The sequence below is a fragment of the Cavia porcellus genome, unplaced genomic scaffold (assembly GCF_034190915.1).
Source record: "Cavia porcellus strain 051 isolate PalLab524CR breed Dunkin Hartley unplaced genomic scaffold, mCavPor4.1 scaffold_14, whole genome shotgun sequence".
Lineage (NCBI taxonomy): Eukaryota > Metazoa > Chordata > Mammalia > Rodentia > Caviidae > Cavia > Cavia porcellus.
The window spans coordinates 9,702,534-9,724,520 of NW_026947497.1; the positions used below are offsets into that span (position 1 = coordinate 9,702,534).

General features: G+C 39.2%; 1 protein-coding gene across 1 annotated transcript in view; it reads left to right on the forward strand.

Moving 5' to 3' along the window:
- Enpep (glutamyl aminopeptidase) overlaps positions 1-21,987 on the forward strand; it is an 80,650-nt gene that overhangs the window by 53,651 nt on the left and 5,012 nt on the right. The window contains exons 12-18 of the mRNA XM_023564343.2: positions 5,429-5,565; positions 5,758-5,813; positions 12,586-12,736; positions 13,674-13,747; positions 13,859-13,963; positions 14,052-14,222; positions 17,823-17,963. Of these exons, the coding sequence (XP_023420111.2) occupies positions 5,429-5,565; positions 5,758-5,813; positions 12,586-12,736; positions 13,674-13,747; positions 13,859-13,963; positions 14,052-14,222; positions 17,823-17,963 (835 nt within the window). The remainder of the gene's footprint in view (positions 1-5,428; positions 5,566-5,757; positions 5,814-12,585; positions 12,737-13,673; positions 13,748-13,858; positions 13,964-14,051; positions 14,223-17,822; positions 17,964-21,987) is intronic.

A 21,987-nucleotide genomic window follows, 5' to 3' on the forward strand; every position in this document is an offset into this window, starting at 1 on the left:
TGACCGGTCACCTAGGCGGGAGCCAACTCCACATCGCTCCCTACTTCAAAGTGCCTACTCCATTTTTAGGCTATGCACTAAGTTCCTGTTTCCTGTGTGAGGACAGCTTCGGCTCCTCGCTCAGAGCTCAGATGACGAGCTGCATGGGTGCTCAGCTCCTGTTACCCGCCCTCCCTGCCTCCGCCTCCTGGCTTCTCTGATGATTCACCAGTTAGAGATTCCCCAGGCCCTAGTGGGACTTCCCCCAAGCTCTCTCACTTACAGTCACATAGTATATGATCTATTAAACATTAGGGGAAAAAAATGAAACTTCTAATTTTCAACAAGTAAAGAGAACATCTATCACAAAACGCTTTCAGGCTATTCCAACCTGTCCAAAACAAACAAAAAACAAATGAAAGCTCTCATTTTCTTAAATATTAGCTGGATCCCATTTTGAAAGCATTTATTCTTATCGAAATCACTACACATTTTCTTATTATTATTGCTACTAGTCTTCATTGGGATTTTACTACAAAAGAGTCATTAGAAATCCTTTTTTCTATAGTATATTTCATATTAGCATCATTGGTCCATATTCCTGGTACTTTAAACAAAACAGTAGTAACTAAAAGTGCTTTGCTCTCTCTTTTTTCAAATACATTGTAAGCTCCTTGAAGACACAGCTGCACACCCTATTTCTTGGTCCCTGTCTATGTAATAACAAGGTTCTTTGGGCATGGGAGGAGTCTGATCCGTCCTTGTTTAACTGAAGGTCATCACAATCTACCATGTTTTTAGAGATCACCTGGGTACATTTTTAGTTATGTCTCTATCTTTAGTATCAGCTATTCTCTTGGCTGTCAATGCATCTACATTTAGTATTATCTTATGATTTTGATTTTAATTTGCTATTCTCTAACAATCAGTGTGATTGTTTAAGTAAACAATCTTGCTAAAATGGTATTTTCAAACAGGTCTTCCTGAGAGATAGGATCTGAGAAAGGGTCTAAGTCCTCAACGAAGTAATGGCTTTGGGGTGACTCCTTTTCTTCCTGCTAGATGTGAAGCTACCCTCTGGAGACTTGAGATAACCAAATTCTTAACTATCATAGAAGTGAGATTTGCTAAAAACGTGTAACAGTTATATTTAAAGGTGTAGTCCCAAAATAATGATGAGCGTATGTTTTCATATATAATGACAACAGGGAAGAACTTCTTTCATTGTTTTCAAACTGAGCCATACAAAGTGTGCAAACTTGGGGTGATTATGTATTCAGTTTTGCCAATTTAGAAGCTCAGTTCATCAGTTCAACTCTGGTCAACCCCAAGTCTTGGAAGATTTATTCACCTAAACCAAACATACAAGAGATTAACCAAGAATGCTAATTTGTTAATTTAACAGATAAAATACACTGGCCTAGTGAACCAGCAAACTCATGTCAGCTAATTAGGTATCTCTTCCCAGGAAGAAAGTTTACTTACTAGGGATTAGAGGAGAGTTAAGGTAGATCGATTATTTTAAAGATGTCATCAAGCCGTGATAGCCAGCTCTACTGCATTAGCCAAATGGGTCTAATGATTGCATTCAGAAGCTATCGATGGCAGCCTGATGCCATAAAAGTTCCTTGTTTGTGCAGTGGTTCCTGTAGTTCTGCCACCAACTGTGTGGCTTCTCTTGCTGGGTCTTTTGTCTCTGGGCAGAGGAGGACCTGCCTGGTAGTGCATCTGTGACTTCTGTCTGGGTTTTGTGACCAGTTCTCGATTGAGTGCTCCTGCCTACTGTACACAGCCCCGCTCTGCACGGGCAGCAAAGGGTGCCCATCTCTGCTGGGCACCTTGTTGGTGGGGCCAAACCTGTCAAATTCCTGGAGCACTTTGTGAGCTCTAAGCTGTGTTGGGTACTGGCTTTCCTAGGTTGTCAGAGACGCATGGACAGATCTTCACTATGCAAACCTCCTTTGCTGTTATTTTTCCCAACAGCCACAAGCACCACTGCTGATGACACTCCCTCTCTCCAAAGGGAGGGTTCATTGCAATGTTATATGCTTGAACAATTTTCTTTTCAGGCAGATACTTTAGACTGGGTCCTGGAATTTGGGGGCAATCTTATAACTATGACTACTATGATCATGAATGCTTTCCTGAATGGACGACTTACTGAAAATGTTCTCAGGTGGATAACCAGCCCATTTATGATGGGTCATGTCAGCCTTAGTTTCATGGTAACTCCAAATATGATTGCATACTTGAAAGTTTTAGCTCTTAAGATGTACTTTGCATATCGTTAGTCCCTTTCAACTCTTTTACATAAAATTTAAAGGATGTAAACTCTATCATTTTACACAGAAAATAATTTGCTTAAAAGAGTAGTACCACACAGCCTTTAGAACCAAAAAAAAATGTTCCCTTATCTAGAACTCTCATGGTATTACAAGTTATTTGTCTATGGTTTGTTATAATTATGTATATAAAGTAACAGCAATTGTCAGGTATGCTTTTTTTTTTTGAAAGGGTAATCATGTTTTCTCTACCATTTAGACCAATAATAAAAATGGAAAAATGAGAATTTCTTTAAAAGGTCCATACCCAGAAAAAATTCACTCAACACTTTGATACACAGAACTAGTATGAAACGGAGCAAAACAATTTATAAGATAAACAGAATATTATGTAGCCATTATACTTACACTTTCATGTATGCAAATGCATTTGTAGACTATTAACAATGTAATTTCAAATGAAAAAAGATAACTGATCATAAGAAAGTAGGATCCAATAAGCTATGCTCTGTGTCTGCATGGAAGATGTGTGTACATGAAAAAACATGTTAATAGGCTGTAATTTTGATATTTTTCTGTATTTTCCAAGTGTTCTATAAAGAACACGTAGTATTGCCATAATCAGAAAAAAAACTAAAAGCAAACATATACCTAGAAAAGGCATCATTATTTCAGGCCTGCTTACTCTTATGTAACGAAGCACCGAAGGGAATTTTGCTGTTGACAACTGTCCCAAAAGTAGTATGAACTTGGAAACTCCTTAACTACGGACTTCCTGAATCTCAGCTTCCTCATGCATAAAGTGAGAAAAATCACAGTAACTCTAGAAAGGCTTAACTGAGTACATATAAAGCACACTAAAATACTGCAGTATTTAGATGGATTGCCAGGAACTTCTCAATGTTATTTATATTTGCCTCGCTATTTATAGAACTGGCAGCATATCCCCTTTCGTAATAACGAGAACAGCGACCATCTGTTGCGCACACAAGACATAGCGATGTGACCAACACTTTGCCGATGTTATCGTATTTAATCTTCGCAACAGCTCAGAGAGGGATTTTTATCCATATTTTCCTCCTGGTGAACTGGCACACAGAGGGGTCAAGTGATCTGGCCAAGGTTACACAGATAGTAAGTCACAGAGAAAGGGTTTTATCCCTGGTCTGTCGGGCTCAAAAGTTCAGGCTCTTTCTTCTGTAACATATGCTTTATGCCTAGCAAAGAGATCCTCCTCCTGAAACAAACATTCAAAGGGTAAGGTTGCCAAAAGATTAGCTTCCTTTCAACAGCTTGTCCATGGGAGAATGACAAAGAAAGATTAATACCACATGAGTGAGGTAACGGTTTATAATTTGTCAAGTACCTACTCTGGAAGGTCCTACAGAAACTTATTGTCTTATTGAAGAGCTTATTCATATATCACGAAAAACTACTGTGTCCTGGACATCTTCCAGGCCTTGCAAATGCCTCCAAAATTTAAATCATCTTTCCTCCCTAGCTGACCTGCCTTCCTCTGTGCTCTAATGGCAACACCATCGTTCACCCAATCACACTCCTCTGTGCTCTAATGGCAACACCATCATTCACCCAATCACGCAAGCTCTCTTCCTTTCCTTTGATTGTCGACATCAAGTCAGAAAAAGTGTTGTGTAATGTGCATTTTGAATATATCACCTTCTTCCTGTTTTCATCATCTCCATATTAGAGTAAGCCCTTATCCTGTTTTGCCCTGGACCAGTGATGGCAAACCTTTTAGAGACGAGTGCCCAAACTACAACCCAAAACCCACTTACTTATCACAGAGCACCAGCACTACAGTTAAACCTGGATACTGAGGTTTTAGTTAGAAAAAAAACCCTCATCCATGAGCATCTTTTGACTTCAAAAGAAAAACAAATAGCACACATACCATGGATTTGCCATATTTCACCTAGTCTATTGTAGTGGATTCTCAGTCTTCTTGTCTCTAGAATCGCCTCTAAAATGTCTCTCATATCGGCCTCAAAATAAATGTTTCCCATATTCCTAGCAAACAGACCTAAAAATGTTACTTCCTTGCTTAAAAATCTCCTCTTCTTCCCACCTTTTAGAAGATGGGTTCTTTAACATGGTCTGTGAGTCTTCACATGGAAACTTTAGCCTTGCTCATTTTTGTCAAGTACCTATGAGCCTGACCTCATTTTGTGTTTTCTAGGATCGTTGTCTACATTGGCATTATATTCAACTATTTGAAATTCTTCAAATGTCCTGTTTCCAAAATCTTATTTACACTGTATATTTTCTATGCTCATCAAAACCATGTGAATGGAGAATATAGGTGTAATGCTAATGCTGGTCTTGTCCCAGCGTAGCTATTTTTAAGTGTGACATGTTTGACCTAAAGCATCCGTCTCTGTTCCTTCAAGGTTAGACTTCTAAAATCTGTATACTAGAACCCTGTGTAAAGATTAGATGCTACTTTACAAAGAAAGTTAACTTGGTAAATCCATTGATTTAAAAGAAAGAAACACCATTGTTGTAGTCCACTGAAATGAGGACGTAGGAGATCTGACAAAGGTAAATAAAATGAGAAGTGCGAGCGTGGAACAGATCACACAATCGAGAATGCTGCACTGGGGTTTTAATTGTGTTGCAGGCCTTCTTGACATGTTAAAGGCGATGTTATTCTGCTTGGCAAAAGTAAGCAGCTTCAATGCCCATCAGCTTCAGTGGTCAGTGTTAATTAGCACAGCACTGTTTTGAGTGTGTACATTTTATCCCCTCCCAGGCTGCCCGGTGAATATTCTTCACGTCATCAACCCATTATGATCAGGAATATATGGGTCACTCCCAGAAGGCCTGGACCCTCTGTCATTAGGCATTGTTTCCCTTTACTGAAGGACTGGCCAGCACAAAATTATTCCACCCACTTGCCAAGCTTCTGCTAGTAAGAGATGGAAGTCACAAAGGACAGGATTCCTACTGACTATTTCTTTTTCAGCTTCTCCAGTAACGTTCTAAAGTTAGGCAATTAAGTAAGAATTAGACTCTGGGGCTTTGGAGTCTAATCAAATTTGACTCCTTGGGCCATTATTTCTTTCCTTTTTATGCCCACTGGGTCTAATTTCTCTGTGTGTACAGTATATGCAAACATGTTTCTCATTAGTGTTTATTTACTCCCACAGGAATCATTTTGACATCTTCTGAATCTACGACAAGTCACTTTGTCAAAATAAACCCAGATCACATTGGATTTTATCGTGTACGTTATGAAGAATCAACTTGGAAACAGATAGCTTCTGAGCTTGTGTCAAACCCAGAGGTACGAGACAGCAGTGGTTGTGAACTGTTTTGTTTAATTGTTTTGTTTTGTTTTGTTTGAGAAATGTTTAGGAACATTTTAGTGAAATGTTCAATTGTGTGACTGTTTTGTCTTATTTGTGGAATGTTTCAGAACATTTCAATTTTTGAAGCACACTTTGAGAATCACACTTTACTTTCTCCTCTCTTTCAGAACTTTGCTTCTGCTGACCGTGCAAGTTTTATTGATGATGCTTTTGCCCTGGCAAGGTAAGTTTTATAATAATGTTAGATTACTTAAAATGCCATGGGTTTTTACATAATTTCTTGAATAAATTACAACATTTAGGTGTTAATCAATTTAGCCTAAAATACAAAAAAAATCAAAACATTGTTTTAATGTTTTAAACATTATTCTTCTTGACACCTTTTTAAAATGTGTCCAACGCACCAAGATTAGCACTTTTTTGTTGGTCTTTTTGAGACAGGGTCTCCCTATGTAGTTCAGGCTGATCTTGAGCTCACTTTGTAGCCCAGGCTGGCCTCAAACTCACAGCAGTCCTCCTGCCTCAGTCTCCCAAGTGCTGGGATTACCGGCATGTGCCATCCCACCCAGTTTGAGATTAGCTCTTAACATACAAAAACCTACCTACCCTATTGGCATTGAGTGTGGTTTGTGCTATAGCAGAGTCCTGGAGCTAATTAGGAGTGATATTTGTAAGCACTCAAAGGTGCGCTTCATAATTTGATTTAATAAAAGGACAAACCGTGCGTTTCCTAAATTTAGTTTTGTGAACCCAAGCTCTCCATGGGATCTGAATGCTGGAATCATCAGACCTTGTCCTGGTCTTGGGCCAGGAAGAAGCAGCCCTGCAGGGTGCCACCAAGGCATCTTTTTCCTCCATGACCTGAGGGGCCTGTGCTTGGGTAACCAGCATGGGTGGGGGCGTGGCAGAGTGGTAACCCCAGCACCTCTGCACGCGCCTCCTCAGGTCATCGGCATCCGTCATTCAACAAGTGTTCCGGACTTTGCAGGAGCTGGAGACGCAGCTGACTTGATTTCTCTGAGCCCATTTGTTGTGACCTCATTCTAAACCTGAGCAAGACACTGAGGAGGAGATGCCACTTGCTTAGGTACCTGCTCTGCTCCTTTGTCAGGGGCGGGTGCCCTCTTGAGGCTGTCTTTCCCCGCAGTGTTGCACTGGCACCGCCCGCTCTCTGTGACCTGTGAGACCATCCTGTGAGGCCGACGCCCGTGCCCCCCTCTCAGCTGCAGCTGCTGTGTTACCAACCAAATAGATGGCATTGGGCTAGTGGGTCCCAGGAGGTACAGGAGGGTTTCCCACGTGGACTTCTGGATGGCATGTTGGAATTCAGAAAGGCTTTTTGACATTTTTCAGGGATAGAACTGCAGGGTTTAAAAGCAGGTGTTGGCACCCAATGAAAATTCTGGTGGCACACAAATTCCTTAATCTCAGTTTCCTTGTTTGTAAAATAAGGATGACCTCACAGGACTCTTGTGAGGTATAAATAGCAGACATAAAGCACCCCCCAAATTCTTTTGCTTGTAAAGGATGCTACATAATAAATTATAATAATTATATTATTTATTTCTAGCATCCTGGGAGACTGAGGCAGGGTGATCAAAGTTCAAACCCAGCATGAGCAACTTATCAACTAGGCACAATGCCCAATCAATCAGTCAATAAGGCTGGGAGCTGAGGCTGGAACTCAATGCAAATGACCTGGGTTTCATCCCTAGTAGTAACAAAGAAAAAAAAAACCCTACACATATATTAAATGTGTTTATGCAAATATATATGTATATTACTTGACAAAAATGCATCCAACATTGATTACTAGCAGCAGAAATACATTTAGAAAAACTCTGAATTTATAATCTAGGTTCCCTTCCTAGGTGGCATACACACTATGTATGATGCTTTTCAGTTAATCTTGAAATTTAGGCCTCACGTTTAATCTCCCAGATGTGTAATAGATTATTTGCATTACATTGCAATATGCCACTAGCTCATTTAATAAATATGTTTTAAGCATTTAATATATAACTAGGCACAGTGTACATCTTGGGAAATTAAGTGGTGAAGGAATATGATCACTAAATATTTTAAAACATAACAAAGTCACCTAGAATAACAAAACCACTTAGAATTTTTTCTGTAAAACTCTCTAGATGCATCACACACCAGGATCTTTGCCCAACACAACTTCTTGACTCTTCAATTAGTTACTGCTGATTTCCATCACAATGTGACCCACGCTCTAAAATGGGGTGGACACCTGCTAAACAGATTTCTCTCTCCCAGGAACTGAATGTACGATAAATAACTCACACTACTGCAAGACTTCCTTACATTTTTTTTAGCTCCTTGACCAGAACCTCATAAAACCTCTAAGACTTATGTAAAGGATGAAAGTGAAACAAATTTGAAAACCCAAATATAGGATCACACAACAGAGCTGGAAATACCTGAGTTGTCACCTGGCCTCGTTTCCTCCTGTAACATGCAAAGAAAACAGGATTCAGAGAAAACAGATGCCATCAGGGCTGGCCAGGGCTCTGCCTGGCCACTCAGAAACTGTGCGTTCAAAGCCTTAATGTGCATTAAGCAGACAAGTGTCTACGGTGGGGACAGAATGTCCACAGGTCTATGGAGCACTTCAAGCTCAGCCTGAAGAGCTAATACTCTTTTAGTATCTTTAGTGGAATATCTAGCTGGGCAAAGACTTGGTCAAGGCAAGGAATAAAAGTTCACCCTACCGTTCTGGTTCCCCAAGTCACCTCAGTGCTGTCATATGCCCAGTCAAGTAAAATCAGCGAAGCCTCTGACATCAAGCGGAGACCCCATGGGTCCCCAGTTGAGGTGACGCCATGCAGTGGAAGAGGGGCATGACTTCCTCTTCCTCTCCCTGTTTGGATTCCGCCTGCATCCCCTCTGCCGGGAGCCTCTGTTTCTCCAAAGTTAAGGCAAGAAGAGCATCAGAAAAGAAAGGGAGATCCTGAGGTGCTGCTGGCGTTTGTCTGCCTTCCCTCTCCTCTGAACTTTGTGCGCGTTTCTTGCTGGCTGTCCTCAAGGGATGTCTTCATCGGGTATTCGTCATCCATACTCATCCCTAAGAATCTTCCCTGCATGTTTCCCTTGAGAGAGCGAGCTAAGGGACACCTCTGACCCACTGTGCTCTGTGGAAGCATTTATGCGTGCTTTGCCCTGGCAGCGTTTGGAGGAATGCGCCTCTCTGCACACCATCACCTCTTCACCCAGAAGCACCAGGCACATGAGCTCATCCTTCCGATTTCTCAGAGCATCAGATGCGGGCCACAGTACCCTCAGGCGCCAGGATCACAGGAGCAGCCCTGCCAGCGGGCTCGTTGAACCCTCTCTGCCCAGGCTTGCTGTGAGGGCAGGGTCTCCCGCACCCTTCCTCCTCAGGAAAGCATTTGCCACTGTGCTGTGTTCACTCTGCCCTCAGACTCCCTGCCTCCTCTACAGGATGTCGGTGGCTTGAGGGTCACAAAGCTCTGTCCTTGACTATGCTGGTCCTCCTGTGATCTTGCATCTTAGTTTAGAGCAAGGCTCTTGGTCTTGGGACCTTACTCAAACCTCAATAGAACTTTTTCTCCCCACTTGTTACAACAGCTTAGTTTTGTTTTGTTTTGCTTTCCAATGGCCTGTAGTGTGCTCTATAGACCACCGTTTGCTGTAGATAGGAAAAGGAAGGGAAGCCCTGTGAGTGGGGGCAGAGGCCACTAGGTGAGGGGAAAATGACAGAGGAGAGGACATGGGAGACCACTTAAATTAATGATCCAAGCAGAATTGTGGTTTCTAACAATGCTGGCTCCAAAGATAACCAAGGGGACCGTGCTAGCAAATAAGGACTACCAGGCAAATGTCAGCCCCCAAGCAAGAGTCCAGACCTCTGCCCCGGTATCACATTTGTACACGGGTATTTGGAGAGGTGGAATCAGGACACCACAGAAAAGTAGCTCTTGGCACCCCTTCACGGACTTCCCTTAAAGGAAAGAAGAAGGAAAAGAGGAGCTGAATCCAGGGAGATTTAGCTGATTGCAAAGACATAGTTTGAAAGCAGAAATCCAAATTTCATTGGCAAGTTAATCAGCAGGGAACTTTCATCCACACCACGCCGAAGCTCTGCAGAACGGATGAGCATGTGAGCTGCTTCTGCCCACCCACACGCCTCTCACCACCAATCTGCTGTCCTACTACAAGGCCATGCTTGACAAGATACTATCTTTAGCTCACGATCGTCTGAGAAGGACAGTGTAGTCTTTTCAAATTATGTCCAGGAAAATAAAATACAAAGCCTCCGCTGCAGGAGTCTCCTAAGTTTCCCAGGCACCTCACCTGAAGATCATCAAAAACAAGGAAGCTCCTTGTCCATCCTCTGTGGCCTTTGGTGAGACCTTTCCCCAGCACCCCCTGCTGTACGCTGTAGGTTGCTGTCCATTCCCATAAACAGATGCCTCAGCCGTGGCTCTGTGTCGCAGTGGGAGAGGTGTGAACGGAGAAAGTCATCAGCCAAGTCTGGCCTTCAGAATTACTGTTTGTCTATGATCTTAGCAAACGCACGCTCATTGGATAAGCATGGTGGTTTGCATGGAGTGCCCTAGAACAGAAACGGAAATGGAGAGTCTTCAAGTGGTTTTTGGAGTGTGTTGCCTTGTGATCTAGGGACCAAGAGATGCGGCCTAGCGCGGGGAAAATGTGATCTGATCTGAAGTCCAGCTTTGTCACCTCCCTGAGAGTGGGCCCAGTTCGTGGAGGCCTGCAGGCTCTGTGTTTCTAAGTCAGACGGTGCATGGGCAAGGGTAGTACTGGGTAACCTCCCGCATGTAGTGGGTACACTTGGCTGAGAGCTGTTCTCTGGAGCAGGGAGCAGTCCTGAGAGACAGACACAGGGAAGCCTGGACAGGCACCAGTGTCAGCACTCCCCGGGCCTCTGGGGGGAATGACTGAATCGGAAGCTCTGGGACTGGGTCCATATGGAATCAGCCCTCCAGGCATTCACGACGTGTGCTCCAATGGGAGAATCCTGGTTCTCACTGCGAATGCTCTTCTGATACACCATGTGCCAGAGGTCCAAGAGCTGCCGAGGGAGGGAAAAGCCCATCACTTCACTCTCAGAATACTTTCCCTGTGCTGTCAGCCAGCACTTCCAGTCCGGTGTCCTGACACTGCGACTCACGTTGTAAGAGAAAATTGATACTAAAGTGGAACAAATACCAAGCGCGTCGGAAAAACCTAAGGCCCTGGAAAAAGAAATTGAGTTTTCAAACGTTCCAGGTGCACTATTTAGTCCGGACCTTCCATTGCTGGGCTTCTTCCTTTCTTCTAAGGCATCTATTGTTCTTTTCAGAGTTTCATTAACCTCTTCACGAACTTGATTCTCAGTTCTAAACATTTTTTATAAATTTCCTAAGAAACTACTGATTGAACTGTTGCTTTCTCAATCTAGGAAAGTAGAAAATTGTCAGTTAGAAAATAGTCCATTAAGGTATAAATCTCAACAATAAATTCTATAATATTTTACGTAAGAAACATTCTCAAAAATATTTTATTTCTTGAAATTATTTATACTTATATTGAGGGAGACTAAATAAATGCCCCAGAAGGAAAATCCTTCCAAATAAGAGACTAAACTGAGAAAATATGAAATCAGTTTTCTGAACTGAAAATAAATTGTATCATAATTCTCCAGTCAAAGGTTTTTATTCCTATTTGTCTGGTACTATTTCATGCTCTAAACAAACTTCTGGGGAAGTAAACAAGGCATAATTGAATTACTTGTCACTTTAAAACATCCTCAATTGTACCAGTACTCCACGTATGTATGTTCCTATATTCAATAATTTTAAAAATTAATCTTTAAACTTTCAAATTGTCCTTTAGAAAGCCAGGATTTCTGTCTTATATTCTTCCAAAGGTTAGACTAAAATTGGAAGTATAACATGTTCCTGAAAATATAATTTCTGAATGACTCCAACTTCTTTTAGAGAAGGGAGAAGTTGCATTCTTTAAATTTTTAAATATCAATAGTACCTTCAAATTTTCTGGAAGACAAAAATCCATTTTTATTTATAAAGATTACTGGGAAAAAGAAAAGGTATGATACAAAGGAAAATGTGAGTTCAATTTTAATATTTTAAGCATTTATGATTCATGAAACTGTTGATATGTTTCCTCTTCATATGCAAATATAAATACTTTTGGCAAAATATGTTTAAAGTAATGCTTTAAATATTTTATCCAGTTTGTGAACTTAACATGTAAAATCATCTATTCATCAATATTAACTGCACAATAAAATGACTTATTTCATCTGAATTTTTTGCTACAGTGATTTTTCAAATGTACATCTTCACGTTCTGTTTTCCTTATTTCTACTGAATATATGAATGTATCACTTCCCATTGCACCAATAAGTCATTTGGAACAAACCTTTTAAATCAGACGTTGTTATGGTTTGCATCTTGATATCACCCCAAAGCCTCATGCAATCACAGGTAGGGATTTACAAGGTGACTGGATCTAGAATGTGTGAGTGAGTCATGGTACAAGGCTGGGATCCAGGGCACTAGGATTGCGGGTGTGGGTGCTACCCACCCTGAGTACTCTGGATAGGATGTAAGGGTGTAAGTTTATGCATGTAAGCCAAGTAAAATTTTCTTCCTTTAACTTTGGGCATCAAGTACTTCGTCTCAGCAACAAGAAAAGTAACGAAGACAGACCTCAACAATAAATACAATTTCTCAATTGTTTAACAGGAGAGTTCTCACTAAAATGGGATGTTAGGATCCCCAATTAATGCTTCCCATCAAGCAGAAACTACCTTTTATGTTTGTGCTTGTTTGAAACAGAATCTCACTATGTAGTTCAGGCGGGTCTTGAACTCATGGTGATCCTCCAGCCTCAGGCTTCCAAGTGCTGGAATTACAGGTCTGCACCACAACCCCAGGCCTCCACTAGGGTTTTTAATTAATTGTATTTTTTTTCTTCGTTAGAGCTCAGCTTCTAAATTATACAGAGGCTCTGGAATTGACCAAGTATCTCAACAAGGAAGAGAATTATCTGCCGTGGCAGAGAGCCATCACAGCCTTGACCTACGTCGTTAGCATGTTTGAAGATGACGAGGAAGTGTACCCGCTGATGCAGGTGATGCTGAACGCTGTGGTTTATTATGACAGGATGTTCACCCAATAGGAGAATAAAATGTTTCTGAGAGAAAAGGGCCCTGGGAGATCCCAAACATTTCTACCCACCAAGTGCAGTGATGTGACTCGTATTTGTGGTTCAGTATGCTGTACAAACACAAATACGTTTAGGATCAGAAGGAATACAGCACTTAATATTTTATTGAAAATTTAAAACAGTTTAAAGCTATAAATACTAACTAGATCCTATTTTTACTTATCTCTGTTAAAATACATTTATCCCTGTCAAACTATAACATTATATTTCTTCACTGTTACTGCTATTATTTCCACCTGGGAACTCGATGTATGAGATAGCCTTTCTAATTGCTTTTGGTTTTTTGCTGATTTCTACAGAGCTTTTGCAAGACATCTGTAAATTTAAACAAAATCTGGAGTCAAGTCCCTAACTTTCATTTACTAAATGAAAGACTTCGGGACAGTGATTTTAATATTCGTGGGTGTTACTTCCTTTGTATAGTTAAAACATTATTAATACTTGCCTGCCAAGAACAATGGGTTAATGAGAATCAAATGATGTAAAAGTACTTTGTAAATTGTGACTATCACTCATCTTTATTATGTCATCGATACTTGAATAATCTTATTGCCAGAGATACATCAGTTTTTTCCTCCTTGTTATATATGTTAACTACAAGATGGTTGTTAAAGGGGCTGACCCCAAGCATTGTAAAACACTAGAGAAAGATCCAGGGAGCCTCATACCTTAGGATTCAGGCAAAATTGCATTGTGACAGAAACTGAACACATTTCTTTGTAAGCCAGGCTCAGAGTTTTCTGAGCTAGTAAGAAAAAAGATTACCACAGGGAGCTGCCTATTATGAAGACTGTTGAAAGCAGTAAGTTGTGACTCATGGTACATGGTGCTTTTGTTTCAGGCCTACTTCCAAAATCAAGTGAAGCCCCTTGCAAATTCCCTTGGATGGACAGATACTGGTGACCACCTCACAAAGTTATTTTTCATCTTTTTAAAGCTAATATTCGTTTAAGATTTGTCGGTATGTTTTAAGACATGTAGGAAAATGCTTAAAGCTCTGGCTTTGTCCCTATTTGCTTTTTAAAGGTTGCTCCGTGCCTCTGTGCTAGGCTTTGCCTGCAAGATGGGTGATAAGGAAGCCTTGAACAGTGCTTCTCAGTTATTTCAGCAGTGGCTAGCTGGGGCTGACAGGTAACTGGTCATTTTTTTATCATTTATGGCAGACTTAAAACTGAGAAATAAATAAATGAAATCTCTGAAACATTGTGTCTTCTTCCAGTATTCCTGTAAATCTCAGGCTTCTGGCTTACCGGTATGGCATGCAGAACTCTGGCAATGAGACTTCATGGGACTATACTCTAAAAAAATACCAGAGCACTTCATTAGCTCAAGAAAAAGACAAACTGCTTTACGGGTTAGCATCGGTGCAGAGCGTTTCTCTTCTGGCAAGGTAAATCGGTGGGATTTTTGCTGGCTCATTTTTGGTTGTGTGGCCTTGGGGATTGAACTCAGGGCTTTAAACAAGTTAGTCAAGGGCTCAACCACTTTGATACACTCCCAGCCCAAACTGACATGAATTGTACTTAATAACTTATGTGCTCTTTAAGAGTCTGATTAATAAAGTATGATGTCATTTCCAAAATATTCATGAAGAATAATTTTTCCCGTCAGAAACAAAATATGTGTTTAAGATTGGCCTAAAGAAATAAAAAAAAAAGAATCAAGAAATATAATCTCATGTGAAAATATTCTGGAGGTGGGTAGTTTCCAGTTATGTGCAGTGGATCCACATTTTCTTCCGTGGCCTGAGCTATTTCTCTTTTTGTTCTCCTGTGCTCAGTGTACTGGATGGTTCCTTACTTGCAGAGTTCCAAACATGTCCTCTTCACATAAAGATGTCCAACGAAGCAGTAACAGAAGCAAGAGGGTTTTCTCACAGGGTCTGTCTTTTATGCCAAAAGGGCAAATTTCTTCTCTCTGTATAATCTAGAGCTGAGTCATACTTGATCATTCTAGGTCAAACTACAGGTGTATCATTTGGGCAATTTGCTAACTAAGATAAACTTGAATTCTTTTGACTTATTTGGGCCAATTATGATTCTCTGAGGCTGTGGTAGGAGTTTACCTCTCCCTAGGACCAAGGTCAGCTAATGACACTGGGAGAAAATTGAGCTCTGTCAGTAAAAAAAGAAGAGTGTACATATATATACACACATATACATATGCACACACACACATGCACACACATTTACATTCTGCAGAGACAATTGGAAACCCATCTATGAATTTTTTCCCACTCTATACCAATGCCCCAAATTAACTAGCTTCTTTTGCTATTTTAAAGAGAATAAAAACCAACAAAACAAAGCAGAATAAATTAACTAGCTTCGGTATCTGAATTAATGCCCTCATTTAACTAATGCTTATGACATCCCTTCCATATGTGTGTGCGTGTATATATATCTATATACATGTGGAATAAAAATGACTAACACATGATATCTGTTCTTTAGAAACTTATAACTTCATGAGAGACAGAACATAAATATTAAATTACAATACCAATTTGAAAGAACTACCAGAAGTAGGATGCTTTTACCTAGCAGGGTCAGAAAATACACCTTCCCATTTTAACTCAAGGCTATATTCATTCTGCTTGCTCTTACAAAACAGATCATAACTTGATCATTTTAATATCACAAGGTAATTTATTAATATTTACAATTTTATTTTTCTATATATCAGTTAAAATTAGTTTATTTATTTATTTATTTTTGAGAGTGTTTCACTGTGCTGGTTTTGAGCTTACTTTGCAGCCCAGGCTGGCCTCAAACTTGCAACAATCCTCCTGTCTCCGCCTCCTGAGTGCTGGGATTACAGGTGTGCACCACCACACCCAGCTCATAGACTAGTTTAGATAAAAAGAGAATTGGATTATCTTATTGCCCATCTTTTAAAACATTACACTGATTCGATAACTTATAGCATTACACTAATTGTATCTGGTAAAGAACTTTAAAAGTACTTTTGATGTTTTATTAAGGATCTTGTAAAATAGAAGATAGGGGATAGAGTTTACAGAAACCCACTTCAGTGATTAAAACGTGATATCTATCCTAGAAACTTTTACCTTCATGAGAGGCGGTTTCTGGAATCTCTGAAAAAGTACCTCCAATATGAAAGGCAAATTGTTTGCCTTGTATTAACAACCACAGAACTTTATTTTAATGGATGTAGTAAGCTTTGCAAAAAGTTTGAGGCCATATATCCACATTTGAATGTGTTGCTTCAACCATTCACAAAACTTTCAATTTTGAGTCTAGGCCAGAGCAAAAGAAAGCTCTGCAGAAGACCAGCTGCAGTAAAGCTTCCCTTGCCCTTCTTTTTAATCTGAAATATACGACAAATATGTAGAGTTTCGTATCAGTGTAGGTTTGTTCTCAAATGCAAGTACAAAAAGAGGCAAGTCTTGACTTCCCATGTCTTGTTCCCAAGAGTCCCCACACTGTTGAGCGATGAGATAGTAAAGTGCGGAATGACCAAGAGCACCTTTGTTTTGCAGTTTTTAAATTGAAAATCTTCCAGATTTAAATCAGGTATGAAATTAGAAACCTAGTTTCATCTCTGGGGTAAATGTTCAGGCTTCCAGAGCTCCTACAGCTCTCCTGTACAGGAAGACAAAAGTCATCCTGTAGCAAATGAAGAAGAAGCTGGTATCCTTACTGATGTGGCCTTCAAGTGCTTAACTGTTTTCATGCTGGACCAGATTCCACGGGGCCTTTGTGGGTCGTATTTTACCTACTGCAACAGTCTGTGGTGGAGATCAAAGCTGTGGTCCTCCGTTACTTTCTCTTGCTCATGACTCTGCCTTGGGACATTTTTGTCTTCCTAGAGGCCTTTTCAGCACCCTACATTGTTATCACTGGACGGAACAACCGTCTAGGTCCCCAAAGGAACCACAAGCCTTGCTTTGCACCCGCTGATATCTTCATCTCAGTTTGCTCAGGATCGGCTGCCCCTCTTGCATACTGTGACAGATGGAACACAAAAGTGAACACTGAGTGGAGGGTTTTTCTCTCAGACCCAGATGGAGTAGGTTTCCCATGTAGTACGGGTTTCCCTTTGAGCTGGAGTTTTTTCCAGTCTTTCTTAGAATACATTTCTATGGTCGTATTATGAGAGAAATGTGGAGAGATCTTTTGTCTTTGGTGAAGGCTGCCTCTCAGAACTATCTCATAACTCAAGTCCAACAGTGTCCTCTTGTTGTAAGTATCATCTCTGATCCCTTTAAGGATACAAAGGATCCAAGCCGATGAGTAGGAAGCCACAGAACAATGAGACTAGAGTATAAAAATACATCCGACTTATCTGCAACAGATACCCACCTTGAGTTACCTTTCTCATAGCAAATAAATAACTTAGCAGTGTTACTTGGGAACATTTTTCTAATAACAATATGCCCTTCGGTAGGGTCTTGGGCTAGAAATGAAACTCTTGATACAACTAGAATATAAAATTAATAGACTATCTATTTAGTTACTTAATTTATCTTGGATCTATTTGTATTATGCTATAATCATGGCCAACTAATTTAACCACATAGATTATATTAGGTTGCTTTTTACAGCGTAGGGAAGAGCAAACAAAGTTTAAGTGTTATACTATAGTAAATAAGAGTGCAACTGCTTTTTATTAATTTTCAACTGTTTTTTAAATCCAGTAGGACAACAGATAAATAAAGTACTTCTATTTTAAAAGCCCTGTTTTAAAAATTAATCATTAAAATTCAATATTTTAAAATTGTTTTACTATTTCAGAAATAATTTAGCTTTTAATGTCCCTGTAGTTTACACTTTACCAATCTCCAAAATTATAAGTTATATCACAAAATTTTATGACGTCTTTCATCATTTGTCACATTTTATTCACTTTGTCATTTTCTGCCTCAATAATTAAGTTGCTGGAACGAAAGCTATGCTGGACTGGAATTTAGCTAGTGGTGCGCGTGTAAAGTTAATTTTGAGTTGTTGTCCTGCTTTCCTCCTCTTAGGTATCTGGACTTGCTCAAGGACCCAAACGTGATTAAAGCGCAGGACGTGTTTACAGTCATCCGATACATCTCCTATAACACTTACGGGAAGCGCATGGCCTGGAACTGGATCCAGCTCAACTGGGACTATCTGGTGGACAGGTGGGCAGCAGCCCTCGTTCTTGTGTGTCTTTGTTTGAGATCAGCCTCGAGCTCCTTCCTTCTCTCTTTGGCGTGACTTCTCTGACACTGTATCACATCTGAAACAAAGATTATCAGAGGTAAAGGATCATGGTATTTTCCTGCCGAGGAAGCATGAGCTAGTTAATTTTAGGTACAATTGTTCTAGAAAGTATTATTTTCAGTGGAACAAAAGGATTCTGAGACCCAGTAAGGTGCCTAAATTGCAATTTTTGGGGTTTGATTAAAATAAGTGAATATAATTCTACGTACCATGATAGAACCTGGCAGAATGCCAACCATATATTTAGTTTTCAATTAATGTTTGATAAAAACTAAATGGAAGGCCAAGGGATTTAGCTCAGCAGCATAAGTGCCTGCTTGGCAAACGTGAGGTCGTGAGATCCATCCTGGGAGCCAAAAAAAAAGAAACCCTACATGGAAATCTTGGACTTTTAGCATCCTGTAACTTACTGAATTTATTGAAAGGGAACTATATTTCCTAAACAACAGCAGCACTGGGTGGGGTGTTCTGTTCTGCTTTGTTCTGTTTGGACTTGGGTGCTAGCTATTGAGTCCAAGGCCAGCTCCTACAAAGCACACCCTTTGCCACCATGCTATGCCTTATGCCCAGCAATTGCAGTTGTCCAACAGGGAATAGGACAAAAGAAAAAAAAAATCAATGAAAAAGATGCTTTTCCAAATTTCTTATTTCTTTGGCCCATGCAGAAGAATTATTGCTATTTTGGGTTCTGGTCCTCTAAATGTGATGTTCAATTTCCATTAAAAAGGCTTTTCTTTGACAGAGTAAAAATAGAAAATAGAATGCATGCCTGTCCCAAATAAATGTGTAAACATTGACAAAAAGATCTTTACCATCTGTAACCCTCGCGTTAGGAAATGGTTTCTGTTATCCCTTCCTAATCTCCTCATCCATCCCCAAGTACTGACTGTCTTGAGGGAAATACCAACCACAGCAGTAACTCTCACATCTTTGCTCTGTCCTGTCCTACAATTCACACTGCTATTGTCTATTTTAAATTTTGTTTCCTTCTGACATCTACATTGTATCTCTGGCTCTCAACCCAGATATTCTACACTGCTTTTGCCTGCTCGTGAAGGATTTTTTCTGTTTCCTGTTCTTATGACTGGGAAGTGTGACTGTTTGTTCTTCTCTGACATTGGTCAGTACAGTACACTGCATACAACTGTACTGTTAATCTGTTTCTAATTTCTATACAATACATGGTTTAGCGTGAACAAATCTACCTGTTAAGAACAGGCTATGTGGGTGTAACAGTTCATGTCATATTAGGTAACACCCTTTATTAGAAATATATACCCCTAATGATACATACTACCTGTTTTGTTTTAGTTGAAATATCCCAAAGCTTTTTTTTTGGAATAAGAAAATAAGCACAATATTTACTTTTGAATTATTACAGAAAGGTAAGTAAGTAATGTTTATTTTATAAAATAAAATAGGCATCATTTATTGTTTATTACATACAGTATTTTTCAATGCCTGTTTCCATAGGATCAGTGTGATTTATCTGAAATAATACAATTTTCACAGGCCGGGACTGTAGCTCAGTGGTGCCGCATCTGTCGGGCAAGTGTAAGAGTCTATGTTTGATTCCCACTATCCACAAAACAAAACAAAACGTGAAACAATACAATTTTTATCTGTAAAAATGAATTCACTATTATGTCTCAACAACTTAAGAAGTCAAAAAAGTAGATTTTACCTTTTCTTAGAGGTCATAACTATCTGAACTTTAAAAAATGAAATAGACCTAATAAATTGAAATTTACCCCAGGCTTTTAGTATTTCTTCATAGCATATTGGTTTAAGTTCCATAAATTATTATTTCACATAGCTTCAAACATAAAATTATACAATAATATGTCTGACAGTTACATGAAAAGCAATGGAATGTTTTGTTTCAATAAATAGAATTTTCCCTATGAAAAATTGTGAAAGACAAATTAAACTGAAGTGGGCCAAACATTACACAAATATTTCCAAACTCTTGAAAATTTTCCAGACTTCAGGATACACAGTTTTATGGTCTTTCCTTCTGAACAATTTATTGCCATCCACAAGTGAAAAGCTGCTTTTTAATGAAACTTTCATCACATGACTTTTATGACAACAGATCACCATGTCATTACTGCTTGGCTAAATTAAGCCTGAACCACAGTTCCAAAGATACTTTGGAGATCCTTCTCTATTTCTGTTTCTTCTATGAAACTCTTAGGTGAAATATGAAACCGAATGAATCCAGGAAGACAATAGTGTGATATGTTAAAGTTTGATTTTGGTTTTTGACTACAGATGAAAAATCAAGACAATAATTTTGACTTAATGAACATGACTGAAACAATTTAACCACTAGCTCATAAAGCAATTTAATAAGCATTTATCTGAAGTTTTTGTGTGCACCCATGTATTTTGCAAAATATGTTATGAAAAATAAGTATTAAGCCCAAGAAGATAATTTTTATATAATTTTTCAAATTGTTTAACATAATTTAATCGTTATTTTAGTTTTCTTAATATGGCATGTGATAAATACGCAGCATATTCTCTTTTATTTTCTGTACTTGATACATTTGTCCATAGGGATGAATGTATTTTATTGTATCATTTCTAGTACTGTACAGACAGTTGCAGTTTTTCTTCAACCTATTCATTGCTAGTTTCCAAGCAGCTCATTTAATTTGTGTCACTAGCAACAAAGCAGAAAGAAAAAAAAAATTTTTTTTTTTTGTCTTTTTTGTTTTTATCGGTACCGGGGATCGAACTCACGACTGCCTGCTTGCAAGGCAGGCGCTTATGCCGCTGAGCTAAATCTCCAGCCCCAGAAAGAAAATATTTGTAAAAATTTTATTAGTATACATTTGCAGTACATAATTATTACATTCCTTGTGGGGAATTGGTACCTGCACAAAACACCTCTCAATTACTTTTTATTGTTTTAATTTTTTTCTCAGGTTCTTTTTAGCAGAGAGAAGTATTATAGAAATCAAAGCTCATTAAAATTTGTGTCACATCTTATTGCAACAATTTAGTACATTTTTCCTTTTAAAATTTCTTTATTCTCATACTAAACTATGTCCTATTTTTGCACAACACACAGTTAATAGTAAAAATAATTACCTACAATGCAACCATCTAGAAATAATTTCTGTTTTTCCTTGAGTCATTTTTCTATGGCTATTAATTTATTTATTTCACAGAAATAGAACTATACGTATGGTTTTATAATTTGCCCTGTGTCACACATATAATTTGGAGATCGCACTGCATATTGTGGATATCTGTTCATGTCTTTATGCCTTTTTCTTCTTATTGCAATTATTGGTATATATTAATTGAACAGTATGTTTCTTCAGGACGTTTTTATACATGCATGTGATACCCTATAATCACATGCACCTGCCCTGATGCCCTCCCTTCCTCTCTTCTATTTCTAATAATCCCCCTTCTGCACTGATGCCATCTTCATTTCTAGAATGAAATAAGCTTCTTCAATGTTATTGATAATGGCCAAATAGAATTTAGTGTGCAGCTGCGTCTTGGTTTATGTAGGCAGGCTCCACCTCCTAGACAACAGAATTGTCCCTCTGCTGCTCTCAGTAACGTATTGATGAGCATCTTTAAATCCGAGTCTGTTTGTTTTTTGTGAATTTTCCCTGACAATATTTCCAGGATGTAAAGAATACTAGAAGTAATACTACTGACTTAAAGAAGGTGTTTATTTTTAGGGTTTCTGATAGATGTACAAAACTTACCCAGAAAAATTTTTCTAAGGATTCCCTGTTTTCCCAACCCCCTTCAATACTCAGTGCTGTTTTTAAAAATAATTCTGTTACCTGGATGGATAAAAACTGATATCTGATTTCAGTTCTTCACCCAGAAAACCACGCGAAGCAGTTACTGTGTGCCAGGCACAGTGACTGGCACTGAGGATGCTCGGATAAGGAGGAACTTGGCGGGCAC